The 15,994-nt window shown below is 44.1% G+C and overlaps 1 protein-coding gene and 1 long non-coding RNA gene across 2 annotated transcripts; both read left to right on the top strand.

Moving 5' to 3' along the window:
* Positions 1-464: 464 nt before the first annotated feature.
* LOC121199967 lies at positions 465-1,065 on the top strand. Its single transcript, XR_005896481.1, has 3 exons — positions 465-536; positions 693-770; positions 924-1,065. It is a non-coding gene; the product is annotated as an uncharacterized LOC121199967 (long non-coding RNA).
* Positions 1,066-2,564: 1,499 nt separating this feature from the next.
* On the top strand, positions 2,565-3,625 carry LOC121199957 (regulator of telomere elongation helicase 1-like). Its single transcript, XM_041064980.1, has 3 exons — positions 2,565-2,636; positions 3,183-3,348; positions 3,450-3,625. The coding sequence occupies exons 1-3, from the start codon at positions 2,634-2,636 to the stop codon at positions 3,623-3,625; spliced, it is 345 nt and encodes a 114-aa protein (XP_040920914.1). The 5' UTR covers positions 2,565-2,633.
* The last annotated feature ends 12,369 nt before the right edge of the window (positions 3,626-15,994 follow it).

Here is a 15,994-nt window from a genome sequence, read left to right as displayed (position 1 = left end):
CTGCTGAACTCTAGCCCTGCCCTGTAGATACCCTCCCCTCCCTCCCCTCCTCACCACACAGTGACTGACTTGCACTACAACACTATCCACTATGTGCAATACTTGGCCATCATAGGGCAACATATTCATATATATGGACTATAACTATAATATATGGACTACCTCTTTGTACTACTACTACCTCCTACTTGCACATGCATGTTTATGCACATGCTAATCTCGGCTTCCTTATTTTATTTTATTTAATTGTTTATATGTTTATATTTTGCTCTGTTATCTATATTTTTATTGCCCTTATGTTTATATTTATATTTTGGCTCTTTACATCTTGCTCTTGATGGCTTAAACTGGGACCTGAGTACTAATTTCGTGCCATAACATGTAAATGTACTGGTATGACAATAAAAGTTCCTTGATCCTTGATCCTTTCTTATTGTGTTCTCTCCTCAGCCAACCTGAGCCATGTGGTTCCTCATGGTCTCTTAGTGTTTTTTCCCTCCTTCCCTTTAACGGAAAAAACCCTGGAATTCTGGAGAGTAAGTGGAAATGTGCCTCTCAGGAAAACATATTGCTTTTATCGTGTTGTATTTTTGTTTAGTATTTGTTTAATATTTTGTATTAGAGATGTTCCAAATGATTTCTGAATTGAATGTTGAAATATCGGCCACAGTGTGTGTGTTCTCTCTCATTAGGCTAATGGACGTGCAGATCGCATTGACAGCATAAAGCCCATGTTTGATGAACCTAAAGGAAAGGGCACCTTCACTGAGGTGAGTGTGGTTTAATTAAATATCTGTGTGCATGGCTATGAAACCACTCTTTAGACAATGTCCAGGTTTCCAGACCTTTACAGGTCTCACAGTATTTCATGAGCTGGACATGGTGTGAGTTGGTAACAATATCTGATCTCTTTGTCTGTTCAGTTATGGACGGATTCTACAGCAAAGTCAACGATTCAGCATCCAAAGGGGGATGCTTCTTTGCTGTGTGTCGGGGGAAGGTGAGGTTGTTATGTTTTCATGGAGTCTGGAGAAATGCTTCAGAATATACTCTTTTTACCTTGGCACCTATCTTTTATATCCAAAAGACACAATGTCTTCAGTGTCCCCATCACCTCTCCTCTTGTGTCACCATCAGGCTAAACGTTTAGTTTTTGGCTTCATTACTGGAAGTCATTTTCACTTTGCTATTGTCAAAATCCCTCTGTTTTACCCACAAGCCAGTAACTTTCTATTGCTATTACACCTATGCAGGTTTGACAGGAACCCCTCTGTTTGCATACGAGTTGTAATTTCCTTTATATCAGCTGTAACATTACACAAATGCATCCATCTGTAAATGAACTTCGGTTAACATATTCCTATGCCAGGCCAGTGAGGGTCTGGATTTTGCAGACACCACAGGTCGGGGTGTCATCGTTATCGGCCTTCCCTTCCTTCCAAAGTTGGACCCTCGAGTCATCCTGAAGATGCAGTTCTTGGATGTGTCTTCCTCTGTGTGTGTGTGTGTGTGTGTGTGTGTGTGTGTGTGTGTGTGTGTGTGTGTGTGTGTGTGGACAGTACCTGTCTGGGCAGGAGTGGTACAGACAGCAGGCTTTCATGGCTGTGAACCAGGCCATCGGCAGAGTCATTTTCCTTAAGGAGGACTATGGAGCCATCTTCCTGTGTGATCAGAGGTCAGACTTCTCAGACACTGCACATTTATTTATGAGGATCATAAACATACATCCATGTATATCCATGGATATGCTATTAATAATTTCTAACAGTTTCAGGTCCTCTCATATGACACCTGACACACCGTTTGTTTTTTTTTCTTGCAGATTTCAGGCAGCTCTGCTCTTTGTTTTTACTCTTTGCTAATGTTTTTTTGAATGAACCAGGCTCTCAAAACGAGCAGTTTTACAGACATTAATTATGCAAACAATGAAATCTCATGAGAAAGCATCTCCTCATTAACAGGTGGCTTTCATCAGGCTGTAAGGAGCCATTTATTTGTATAGTTAAGAGAGTTTGAAGAGAGAGGTTAGGGTAAGAATATGAAAATGCACTGCCATCCTAGCATGGCTTTTATTCTCATGTCTACCCTGCAGTCCAAATTGTCAGTGCTGGAATAATAAAGTAATAATAATAATAAAGTTGCACAAAATGTCTTGAAAAACAAGTCGTGCCAGAAAAAAAAGTTGTCATAGGCAACAAAAACTCTGTTAATGTTGCTACTGTGTTATTAAAAGATGTATTAGTCATTAAAAGCCCCTAAAACTATAGTAGGACTGTTTGTGGATGCTGTTATTATATTTTTCTATCTAGCAACCAGCAATCAGGAAAATGCATGAAATAAGTTTTAACTTTAAACTTTTAACTAAAGTGAACTAATAATTCTAGTCTTGTGACTTAAAGTGTAAAATCTGTGGAGTAATTAAACAAACTTTTAGCTTTACTAACATCATTCAGAAAGAACTGATCTGTTCAACAATGATGAAGGTGATTAAAATAAAATAACGTGTGACTTCTCCCAAGTCCTCTGATGCCCGAGCTCAGCTTCCATTGTGGGTTAGGCCTTATGTGCGGCCTTATGATGGCTTTGGAAATGTGGTCCGTGATGTCTCTCAGTTCTTCAGGGTTGCAAATAAAATGGTAGGTCACAAAAAGGATTAACAATTGGGTATTTATATAGTACACCCATCAACTGTCTAATCTCTCTGCACACTAATACTTGTCCCAGTTGGTCCAACTCAGGTCTCAAGTCCTTGAGTTACAGTACAAGTCTCAGGACAGTGTCCTCCAGGATGACCAAACCAACTGGAGTCACATGTATTTCATATTTTTCTTGTAGTGTTGTATAGCAGAATAAATGTCTCTTAAATGAATGATAGATGTCTCTCACAGGAGGTGTCTGTCTTTCAGAGAAGTGTAACAATAGCAATCATAACAAATATGGAAAAACAGTGCTTCATTGTATATCGAGGGTCAGATTTACTAAATGAATTTGGAGCCACAGTCTGTGTTCTCAGCTCCTTGTTTCCTGGGACAGGAGCTCGCTCCTCCTCAGGCTTTTTCAGCAGCGTGTTTATTTCCTTCCTCTACACCTGTACAACTGTGTTTACTGCTGAGAGGTCTGATCCAGAGCTGTGACCATTAACTGCCTGTACAGTACTGACTGTGTGTGTTTGGATGTAACAGAGGCCTGTGGTAGAGAAGAAGACTGCTACAGAGAGCTGTGGGGCAGTGTGTTTGCCAGATACTCAGCCCTCTGGCTTCACTTCCTGCTCACACTCCCAAAGCTCCCACACCCAGAAGGCCAAGGTGCTGGATGCCCACCTTCCCAGCCTGAAGAGGAGGAGGCTCAGTGAGTATGAATATATGACTCCTTCAAATCCTGAAACAGTTCACAGAGGAGAAGTTAATCCTTAATGTGTTTTTAAGCTCTTGTTTGGTCTTTGTGATCAGATGAACACACTGGAGCCACTGGGATGCCCAGGATCTTTCTTCAGTATGAGTGTGAGGTGCAGAAGAGTCAGAGGAGACCAGCCAACCTGTTGGAGGCTCTGGAGCAAATCGACCATCACAGTGGAGGAAACGACGATGGTGTGGTGGGAGAGGAGAAGGTATTGTGTTTTCTGTGAGACACTGTGGTCTGTCCTACAAGCCAAAAGCTGTTCTTTCTTTTTGACATGTATTAGTGTGTATGTCTCAAACGGAGTTACCAATGACTTCGTCCCTTGTTTTTCAGCTATGTGGAAGAAATCTGAACAGCTGACCCCGGAGCAGAAGCTTCTGGTGATAAAATAAGTCATTACCATAAATGTTGCTGTGTAAAACACTGTTCTCTGTCCATAATGCTAAAGTGGAGGTCTCTGGTGGGGTTCCTCTTCTTTTTTCCCTCCTGATGTGAACCGATTTTCTTTTAACCTGACCTTTGAGGTGCATATAATTTACACTGTAGGCTTAATACGTGTCTGTCTCCAGTGTCCCTGTCAAAGTATGCGTGCACAGAAGGCTGCATCTGAATTAATACCTTACTTAAAGAATAAACAGCTCTTTCTTTTCTTTCTTTTCCTTCTTTTCTGTTATTTTTGGGATGATTCTACTCATATCTAAAATTTAGCCCTTCCCATCCTATACCTAAAAAGTACAGCACGTGGCCTTTACACATGATCAGACATGAGAGACATAGTGGAGATGTGTGTGGGAGACATAGTAGAAGTGTGTGTGTGTGTGTGAGACAGAGCGGTGGAAATACAGAGAATCAGGTCTAGAATAAGCAGAACACAGATGGATATGGGTGAAGCATAGAAGGGTGAGGAGGGGTGAGGCATAGATGGATTCTAAACACATTGCACAAAACCTGACACCACATCATCATTAGGTTGTTTGGAAGAAGAAATATGTTTTAGACCAACTGACCCTTTAATCAACATAACTGATCAAAAATATCACTGCAGTTAAGGATTCATTTCATTATTGATAGTGTGACGCTCATTTTCTTGATCGATCCCAGTATGAAATGTGTTAACAGCAGTTCAAACGGTGAAGATTTTCATTTCCTGTCATGTGACAAACAGTGAAGGGTCACATCTAACTGGATAAAACCTCAGAACATCTGAAACATGGCTTAAATAGTTAATTACTCAGTTGTTGCAAATGAATTTCCTGTTTCTGGACTAACTAACACAGCGCTGACTGTGTGTTATTGATGAAGAGTTAACAGTGAATGAAGCAGGTGAGTCAGGGAACAAAGTCTTTATTTATCTTTTGTAGTTTTAATTCAATTCAATTCAATTCAATTTTATTTATATAGCACCTTCCACAATCAAAATTGTCTCAAAGCGCTTTACAGAGACCCAGAGTCTGACCCCAGAGCAAGCACTTAAGGCGACAGTGGCAAGGAAAACTCCCTTTTAACAGGAAGAAACCTTGAGCAGAACCTGGCTCAGATGGGGGACCCTCCTGCCGATGGCCGGGCTGGGTGAAAGGAGGACACATCATCATCATCATCATCATCCGCAGCCTCCTCCCGGTGAGACATGCCCGGAACACCTCCCTAGGGAAGCATCCAGGGGGCATCCTGAATAGATGCCCGAGCCACCTCAACTGGCCCCTCTCGATGTGGAGGAGCAGCGGCTGTACTCCAAGCTCCTCCCGGATGACCGAGCGCCTCACCCTATCTCTAAGGGAGCGCCCAGCCACCCTGCGGAGGAAACTCATTTCGGCCACTTGTAGCTCATGTCCATAGGTGAGAATAGGAACGTACATCGACCGGTAAATTGAGAGCATGAGAGAAAAAACTCCGCTCCTTCTTCACCACGACGGACCAGTACATTGACCGCATTACTGCGGAAGCTGCACCGAATCAGGTGAGTCAGGAAACAAAGTCTTTATTTATCTTTTCTAGTTTTACACCTCAGCAGAAATATCTGATGTCCTGACGTGGACCACCTAGGACCAGCATCAGTGTGATCTGACTGTCGCCCCTCCTACCCTCAGACTCATTGGACTGACAGGTGAGATCCACTGCACACACCGGACCCACAGGTGAGGTCTGCGTTTCCCTGTTTTTCTGCTGGAAGTGATGAAAATAAGGTCTTATTGAATTCAGTCTCCAACAGTCTGTTGGGGGCCACATGTTGAGAAGTTCTTCTTTCTGATCCAGACACTTGACAGTGGGTGGGTTTATATAGGATCAGTTTGCCTGATTCTATATAAAGGAATCCTGAATAGATTCCCGAGCCACCTCAACTGGCCCCTCTCGATGTGGAGGGGCAGCGGCTGTACTCCAAGCTCCTCCCGGATGACCGAGCTCCTCACCCTATCTCTAAGGGAGCACCCAGCCACCCTGCGGCGGAAACTCATTTCGGCCGCTTGTATCCGAGATCTTGTCCTTTCAGTCATGACCCAAAGGGAGTCTAAGGGATGAAAATAAGGTCTTACTGAATCCAGTCTCCAACAGTCTTTTGGGGGCCACATGTTGAGAAGTTCTTCTTTCTGATCCAGACACTTGACCGTGGGTTTATATAGGATCTGTCCTACCTGCTCATTGACACTGCTCTCTGATTGGCTCTTACAGATGGCGTCAGACCTCCACCATGATGATGAGTGTCATCAAAGGTTCAATCGTGTGTCTGGGATGATGTCACAGAGCGGGCGGGGTTAGACTCTGCTGGGAGACGTGCTGACGTGCTGGTAACGTATTGTGTCACTTCCTGTTTGCTGCTTCTGCACTGTGGTGCTACGAGTGTTTCCAGTTATCCTAGCTTATCAATCTACATTAACTTTGCCGTGCTCTGTGTTCAATCTCTGAATTCTTGCACACGTATATTGCTTTAGTTGAACATCTGTTGTGCACGGGCCCCTTGGGATTTAACACTAGAATATAATCACTCTATCTCTGGTCCGCTAGCTTAGCTGTTAGCAATGGCTTCTCTCTCTCCTGCTGTCTCTCCTCTTTCTTGCACGGTGTGTGAGATGTTTAGTCACTCCTCTGCCTCCTTTAGCGATAATGGTATGTGTAATAAATGTAGTATTTTTGTAGCATTGGATGCGAGGCTGAGGGAAGTAGAGGCTCGGCTCCGCACCATAGATAACCACCCCGTAGCAGCGCTAGCTAGTCAGTCCCCAGTACTTGGTCTGGACCAGCTTCAGGTAGCCGTCCTACTTTCGCTCCTGTTAGCTGTTCCCCGCCAGCTCCCGAGCAGCTGGGAAGCCAGGGCGGCTGGGTGGCAGTCTGAAGGAAACATAGCCTGAAACAACGGCCCGTGGTTCACCAGCAACCGCTTCACGTTTCAAACACATTTTCCCCAATCAGCGACACACCCGCTGAGGAAAAAACTCTGCTTATTGGCAGCTCTATTTAGCCAAATGTGAAGTTAGAAACTCCAGCGACCATAGTTAAATGCATTCCTGGGGACAGAGCGGGCGACGTTGAATCGTATTTAAAACTGCTGGCTAAGGATAAACGTACATTTGGTAAGATTGTTATTCACGTCGGCGGTAATTACACCCGATTACGCCAATCGGAGGTCACTAAAATTAATGTGGAATCGGTGTGTAACTTTGCCAAAACAGTGTCGGACTTCGTAGTTTTCTCTGGACTCCTGCCCGATTTAACCAGTGATGACATGTTTAGCCGCATGTCATCATTCCGTCACTGGCTGTCTAGGTGGTGTCCAGCAAACGACGTGGCCTTCATAGACAACTGGAAAAGGCAAGAGGTGTTATTCATAAAAACCTAAAAAAAATAAAAACACCACAATTAGATGTGGGCTATTAAACATTAGATCTCTTTTGTCTAAATCTCTGTTAGTAAATCATTTGATAATGGATCAGCAGATTGATTTATTCTGTCTTACTGAGACCTGGCTGCAGGAGGAAGAATATGTCAGTCTAACTGAGTCAACCCCTGCTAGTCATATTAATTATCACATTCCTCAAGGCACAGGCCGAGGAGGAGGAGTGGCAGAAATCTACCACTCAAGTTTATTAATTAATCCCAGACCCAAGCCTAGTTAGCCTAGCACATTTGAAAGCCTTATCCTCAGCCTCTCACATCCAAACTGGAAGACAGAAAAACCAGTCCTATTTGCTGTGGTGTATCGTCCACCTGCTGCTTACTCAGAGTTTTTATCTGAATTCACTGAATTTTTATCTGATTTAGTGCTTAGTACGGATAAAGCAATTATAGTGGGTGACTTTAATATTCATGTAGATACCCACAATGACTTAAGACTGCATTCTATTCAGTATTTACACTCGGCTTCTTGCAAAATCTTAACAAACCAACTCACCGTTTTAATCACACTCTTGATCTTGTACTAACTTATGGCACAGAAGCTGAACATTTGACAGTTTTCCCTATTCTACGTTCTAGTCTACATTATTCTGTTCTATTCAACAGTATTCTATTCTTCAGTATCCTGTTCTTCATTCTGTTCTACAGTATTCTCTTCTTCAGAAAGGCTTCTACACTTTTAATCATGTCCATTGATTGGACAGATGTACACATTGTTTTGGAATCTGTCTTGTGATGGAGTTTAATGTCCTGCTGTGAAAAGTCATCATGGCACCATTCAGCTCATCTTTTGCTGAGCTTTCTGAAGTCCAGATGTCTTTCACACAGAAATGTCCATGTTCTCATAAACCAACTGTATCTGATGTGTTGGCTTTATTTTATTACATCAGGGTTTACTCTTACATCTCATGTAATGTCCTGATGGGACTCGGCCTTTGGAGAAGTGTAATATTTCAACTTTTTCATATTAAAACAGTTTAACTCTTACAATGACAATGATGATTCATTTAAAGCTGCTGATCTTTCCTTCTGTGACAGGTTTGTTCCTGAAAACATGGCATCTTTAGGCAAAACTGTTGGTAAGGTCAAACATTATACTATGTGTACTGTATGGAAATATTTTTATTCTTCATTATTTCTGTCGTCATCCTCATGTGAATATCTTTCTCCTAGCTCTGCTGAAAGCTAGCGATGCTGGAGAGCGTCCTCTGCACCTGCATCACTGTGTGGCATGGCAGCTGCTCTGCTGCTGAGAGGAAGGCTCTGCAGAGGGTGGTAAAGGCTGCACAGAGGACTGTGGGGAACAGTCTGCCCACCACCTCAGACCACTACACAGCACGATGCAGAGGGAGGGCCCTCCGCATCATGAACAACTCCACCCATCCCGCACAAAGACTTTTGCAACCCCTCCCCTCAGGCAGGCGGCTGAGGAGCATCCGGTGCAGGACCACTAGGCTCAGGAACAGCTTCTTCCCTGAAGCTGTAAAACTGCTGAACTCTAGCCCTGCCCTGTAGATAGCCCCCCCTCCCTCCCCTCCTCACCACACACTGACTGACTTGAACTACAACACCATCCACTATGTGCAATACTTGGCCATCATAGAATAGAATAGAATAGATCTTTTATTGTCATTGTCACAGGTACAACGAAATTTAAAGTGCTCTCCAGTCAGTGCATTAAGAAAAATATTAAAAAGAATAAATAAATAAAACATATAGAACATATAGTAACATTAGCAGCATACACAACAGACATACACACGCAGTCATACGCACCAAATCATTGCTTAAAAACAGAGTATTGCATATTATTTTTTTACAGTATTGAGGGTTGTTATTGCGGTTGGATAAAAACTGTGTTTGAATCTGTTTGTCCTTGCATTTATTGACCTGTACCTTCTGCCTGAAGGCAATAGTTCAAACAGGAAGTGACCGGGATGGTGGGTGTCCTTTATAATATTCTGTGCTTTTTTCAAACAGCGAGAACTGTGTAGTTCTTCCAGTGTGGGGAGAGGGCAGCCGACTATCTTTTGGGCAGTGTTGATGACCCTCTGGAGTGCTTTCCTCTGAGCCGCTGTGCAGCTGGTGTACCATACACACATGCAGTATGTTAGTATGCTCTCAATGGAGGCACGATAAAAAGATACCAGCAGTCTTTGGGTGATGTTATTCCTCCTGAGTATCCTCAGGAAGTACAGTCTCTGCTGGGCCTTTTTCAGCAGCTCAGAGGTGTTCACGCTCCAGGATAGACTCTCCTCTATGTGGACACCCAGGAAGCGGAAGTCTGCCACCCTCTCCACACAGTCCCCATTGATGGTTAAAGGTGTGATCTCTGTTTTCTTTCTCCTGAAGTCTATGATGAGCTCTTTGGTTTTTGAGGTGTTTAGGAGCAGGTTGTTTGCCCTGCTCCATGTTGACAGTTGCTCCACCTCATCTCTGTAGGCAGACTCCCCCCTACCCCCGGAGATGAGTCCCACCAATGTAGTGTCATCTGCAAATTTCACCATTTTGTTGCTGTGATGAACAGGGGAGCAGTCATGTGTGTAGAGGGAGTAGAGCAAGGGACTCAGCACACAGCCCTGGGGAGAGCCAGTACTGAGGCTTAGGGCTGTGGATGTGTGGTGGCCCACTCTGACCCTCTGTCTGCGGTCAGAGAGGAAGCTGTCTATCCACATACAGATTGAGTGTGGAAGCCCCAGGTCCCCCAGTTTGACCACTAGCTTGTGAGGGAGGATGGTGTTGAATGCAGAGCTGTAATCTACAAAGAGCATCCGCACATAGCTCCCTTGCTGCTCCAGGTGTGATAGTGCAGTGTGGAGTGCTGTGGCTATGGCGTCCTCTGTGGACCGGTTTGCTCTGTAGGCGAACTGGGTAACATGTTCATATAGGTGCAATATATGGACTACCTCTTTGCACTAGTACTACCTCCTACTTGCACATGCATGTTTATGCACATGCTAATCTCGGCATCCTTATTTTATTTTATTTAATTGTTTATATGTTTATATTTTGCTCTGTTGTCTATATTTTTATTGCCCTTATGTTTATATTTATATTTTGGCTCTTTACATCTTGCTCTTGATGGCTTAAACTGGGACCTGAGTACTAATTTCGTGCCATAACATGTAAATGTACTGGCATGACAATAAAAGTTCCTTGATCCTTGATCCTTTCTTATTGTGTTCTCTCCTCAGCCAACCTGAGCCGTGTGGTTCCTCATGGTCTCTTAGTGTTTTTTCCCTCCTTCCCTTTAATGGAAAAAACCCTGGAATTCTGGAGAGTAAGTGGAAATGTGGCTCTCAGGAAAATATATTGCTTTTATCGTGTTGTATTTTTGTTGATTTATGTATTAGAGATGTTCCAAATGATTTCTGAATTGAATGTTGAAATATCGGCCACAGTGTGTGTGTTCTCTCTCATTAGGCTAATGGACGTGCAGATCGCATTGACAGCATAAAGCCCATGTTTGTTGAACCTAAAGGAAAGGGCACCTTCACTGAGGTGAATGTGGTTTAATTAAATATCTGTGTGCATGGCTATGAAACCACTCTTTAGACAACGTCCAGGTTTCCAGACCTTTACAGGTCTCACAGTATTTCATGAGCTGGACATGGTGTGAGTTGGTAACAATATCTGATCTCTTTGTCTGTTCTTAGGTCATGTTAAAGAATCTCATATCCAGAGAGTTTAGTTAGTGTGTGGGTGTGGGTGGAAAAGCTCACCTGAACAGGGGAGGAGCTAAGGAGGTAATAAAAGGCTGTGTGTTCTCCACAGATCCCACTTTGTTCTCAGCCATGCTGCCACACCAGTAAGACACTCTATGTTATCTGCTGTTTTGTTTGCCTCTGCTTATATTTGAGTTTATTTATACCCAATTCTGTTGAGTAACATTTGTTGTATATTAATTTCTTTGTTTAAATAGATTCTGTGACAGAGTATTACTCCTTTTAGGCCTTCGGTGGATGCATAAAAATGTAAGCAGATTATTTCCTTTGTTCACTTAGCTGGTTGTCACATGTATGGCAGTATTTTAATTGTGTATTCCTTTATACAGAAGATCATCCATTTACCCATTCATCCATTCGTCCATTCATCCCTTCACCCATCCATCCTTCAAAAATAAATGATTGAAATGGCTCTTGGATCCAGTGTTTAAATGTGCACACCAGACAGAGGTCCAAACCCTAAAGACAGTCTTTTTCATGGTCCTTCGAGCCGGAGTCGACCTCTAGACTGGGTATGGATCCTAGAGCCGGATCAGATGAAGAAGCACATGGAAGGCCACGACGAGAGAGGAGACCACCTGGTTACCTCAGAGACTACCAAACCCAGCTTTACAGCCAGGCCCTTGCACAGGATGGAGCAGCCTGTCCTTCACCTCCAGAAGCCGTCCTTTTAAAGCAAGAACTGGCACAGCTGAAAGGTATTGTAGCAGAACTCAGACACAGACTTGACCACTATGAGCAGAGTGTTTCAGGAGGAGATGAATTTGAAGAGCAAAGTGGTGATGAATCCTGTGAAGGAGCATGTGTACAACAGGACAAGACTTCTAATCCAGAAACCCATGATCCATATACATATAAGTCACAATCAGAGCCTGCATTATCAGAGTCTGTACAGAAACCCAGGCATGAGAGAATTTCCCAGTCTGTTCAGACACTGCAATGTCAGGGGAGACATGAGAGACCACTACAGCCTGTCACCACACAATTAACTACCACAGGCGACAATATAACCCAACCTGAAATAAAGGAGACTGAGGGTCCATACCACAGATCGGTTGCACAAGAACTTCCACTTACATTACCTGAACTTCCTTTATCCACCAGTGTGATGCCCTCAGCTTACACAATTACCGGCCAGTGGACCTCAGGCAGCAAATATTCCAGGCAGGCAGCCCAGACACATGCTCCCCCCAGTTTTCCAGCCTCTTCCCAAGTATTACACAGCGTGCCATATTCTACCCAGGTCTCTGTAGCCCAACAGCAGCAAATTCAAGTGCCACGGTCCCATGTGTACCCAACTACACTTCCTCCAACCTGTGCACTCCAGAGCCAACCATCCTTACCCCTTGTGCATTATACTCAAGCCCCCCCGGTCTCTGTACAGCATACGCCAATCCCATTACAGGCAGAGTACAGGCATTTCACTCATACTGCCCACATGCAACCTCATGTTTACTCATCCCAGTCTGCATATCCCCCTCAATCACAGTTATCCCAGCCTGCCCCTGCTCCTCCTTCTCAGCTTGTTCCCATGCATCAGCACCAGCTTACTCTTCCCCCAGCCCCAGCTTTGCTTAATGACCGACCCAGATATTCTTCACGCATTGAAGTACCCTCATTCCCCAACTTCACGCAGGAAGACCCCCATGAATTTGCAATGTTGAAGATGGCACTTAACAACCTCTTACCTCCAGATGAACCAGAACTCTACAAGTACCATATTCTATTAGACCATCTGCACCTGAGTTCAGCCCGCCATATTGCTCTCTCATATGCTCATGACCCACGACCCTATACCATGGCTCTGGCAGCTTTAGAGCAGCAGTATGGTCAGCCACACCACCTTGCTCTAAAAGAAATACAGTCCATCCTGAACCTTCCCAGAGTTCCTGCTGGAAATGCAGAGAGTTTTCAAAGGTTTGCAGTTAGAGTGAGATCTATGGTCGGCATGTTACAGTCTCTTGGCCCAGAAGGGGGAGCAGAACTTGCTTGCGCATCACATGTACATCGGTTGCTGAGTAAGTTACCAAGTGAGTTTGTGGCTAACTATGCAAGATATGCTCGCACAGTTCACCCTAATGAACACTATAATCTGGTACATTTCTCCCTATGGCTCCAAGAAGAATCAGAGTGCCAAGCCGTCGCAGCCCAGGTATCCACTCTTCAAATAAGTTCTTCTCAAGCCCCCCGTAGAGAGTATAGTCAGAAATCGAAGTTTCCTCCTTTGTCAGCTACTGTGCTCCATGGTGCCAATTCAAAAGCTGTTCATGGGAAAATAACTTCAGACAGGTCCTCACCCAAATTCAAATGTTCCTACTGTCAGTCCCCTGATCATTCCATGACATACTGCAAAGAACTAAAGGAACTCAGTACAGAAGAGGTAACAAAATGGATTAAAGAGCAAGGAAGATGCTGGAGATGTGGACAATCTCATTTGGCAGCACGCTGCAACCTAAGAAAACCCTGTCCTAAATGCAACGGGAAGCACTTGGGAATCCTCCATGAAGTAAATAAACAAGCCACTGCCTCCAAAGTGCTGTATATGAATCCTCAAAACAAATCTCCTAAAATCTTGCTGAAGGTAGTGAAGGTAAGGTTAAGTAATAAGAATAGAATCCTTGACACATATGCAATCCTTGATGATGGCTCAGAACGCACTATTGTACTGCCTTCAGCAGCCGAGTACCTTGGTCTTGACGGGGCGGCTGAGAAACTAGACCTGCGGACAGTAAGACAAGAGACAGACACAATGTATGGCAGGTCAGTCAGTGTAAAAATAGCTGCAGCATCCAATCCTAACCTAACATTTACAATTCAAGGAGCATTTACATCCAATAGACTATCATTAGTGGAACAGACTTATCCTGTTAAGGCACTTAAGCAACGCTATAGTCACCTCCATGATGTACCCTTGGAGACCTTTTCCAATGTGCAGCCTCAGATCCTCATTGGAACTGATAACCCTCACCTTATAACCCCCATTGAACCCGTGCGCCTCCCATTTGGACTGAAGAAAGCCCCTGTTGCAGTAAACACTAAGCTTGGCTGGGCTCTCCAGGGACCTACAAATTTACCTGGACTGCAAAACTCACCCCAGTGTTTATTTATCTCAATAATGAGCCCTTATGCAGAGCTAAAACGTGATGTGGAGAAGCTGTGGCAGGCTGACATCCTCCCCTACAGAAATGAGAAATTGATCACTAGATCAAAACAGGATAGAGAGGCTATGGAACTGCTGGAAACAAAAACCATAAGGATCAATGTGGATGGAATTGAACACTATGCAACCCCCTTGTTACGAGCCAAAAATGCTCCAAAGCTCCAAGCTCCTAAAGAGTCTGTGATGCCTCTCCTTCGCAGTGCTGAACGGCAGCTACAGAAGAAACCAGAGCTGGTCGAAATCTACAATAAGGAAGTAGATAAGTTAATTCAAACAGGGTACATCACCAAACTCAGCACTGACCAAGTCTCTCAATCCTCTGAATCATGGTACATACCCCATCACCTTGTAGAGCACAATAGCAAACATCGGATTGTCTTTAACTGTTCTTTTTCCTATCAAGGCCAAGTACTGAACAATCAGCTTCTCCCCGGTCCTACTCTAGGTCCATCCCTGATTGGTGTACTCCTGAGATTCCGCCAGCATAGAGTGGCTATTAGTGGTGACATCAAATCTATGTTCCATCAGGTGAGATTGTTACCTCAGGATAGGCCTCTCCTCAGGTTCTTGTGGCGCCACATGGAACGTAAAACCCTACCAGATGTGTATGAATGGCAAGTTCTTCCATTTGGAACAACCAGCAGTCCGTGTTGTGCCACATATGCAGTGCAGAGGCACGTCCAAGATCACAAGGAACAGAATGAAGATGTTGTGGAGACGGTAACCCAGTCATTTTATGTTGATAACTGCCTCCGGTCATTCCCACATCCAGAAGAAGCTAAACAGCTCCTTTTGAAGTTGCGTTCCTTATTAATGTCAGGAGGATTTGAGATCCGACAGTGGGCAAGTAACTTTCAGTCTGTGGTGGAAGACCTGCCACCAGAAGCACGGTCAGACAGCACTGAGCTATGGCTAAATAAAGACCACTCAGATCCAAGAGAGGGTGCTCTAGGGCTAATTTGGCATTATTCATCAGATTCCTTAGGCTTCAAACATAGATCTGTCAAGTATTCCAATCTCACCTTGAGAAACATATATAAAATCCTAGCCTCACAATATGATCCACTGGGATATATTGTGCCCTTCACTACAAGAGCAAAGGTCCTACTTCAACAGTTTTGGATCAACCACAAAGAATGGGATACACCTATAAAGGACAGTGAGCTGAGCCAAGCATGGAAAAGGTGGGAACAGCTGGAGAAACAACAGATACATTTCCGATTCAATCCACCAAATGCCCCTCATTTTGGTGGTATGTGGGAAAGAGAAGTGAGATCAATTAAATCAGCACTAAGAGTTGTATTGAGCAATCAGACTGTTACAGAAGAAGTCCTTGTCACTGTTCTGACTGAAATAGAAGGTATTCTAAACTCCAAGCCCATTGGATATGTGTCTGCAGATGTAGCGGATCCTGACCCTGTAACACCAAATCTCCTCCTCATGGGAAGAAGAGATGCCTCCCTCCCTCAGGCAGTGTATGCAAACACTGAGATCATTGGCAGAAGACGATGGAGACATAGTCAGATATTAATAGACCTGTTTTGGTCTCGTTTCATCAGAGATTACCTCCCCACTCTCCAAGTTCGTCATAAATGGCAAAGAGACACCTGCAAAATGGAAGAAGGTGCAGTTGTCTTGTGCATAGACCCTCAGTTACCGAGGGGTTTGTGGCCTGTTGCTAAAATAACTCGGGTGATGCCAGGTAAAGATGGAAGAGTACGGGCTGCAGTAGTTACCATTAATGGAAAACAGTATGTCAGGCCTGTGGCCCGATTAGTGTGGTGAGCTTTTCCACCCACACCCACACACTAACTAAACTCTC

The sequence above is a fragment of the Toxotes jaculatrix genome, chromosome 19 (assembly GCF_017976425.1).
Source record: "Toxotes jaculatrix isolate fToxJac2 chromosome 19, fToxJac2.pri, whole genome shotgun sequence".
In the NCBI taxonomy this organism is placed as follows: Eukaryota; Metazoa; Chordata; class Actinopteri; family Toxotidae; genus Toxotes; species Toxotes jaculatrix.
Note: the sequence above shows the minus strand (reverse complement) of the source record. Positions and strands in the feature narration are given on the sequence as shown.

What these genes read in the sequence shown, in the direction of transcription:
- LOC121199957 (XM_041064980.1), top strand. An exon ending in CCTGAAGAGGAGGAGGCTCA is followed by an intron (nt 3,349 to 3,449) that starts GTGAGTATGAAT and finishes CTTTGTGATCAG; the next exon opens with ATGAACACACTGGAGCCACT.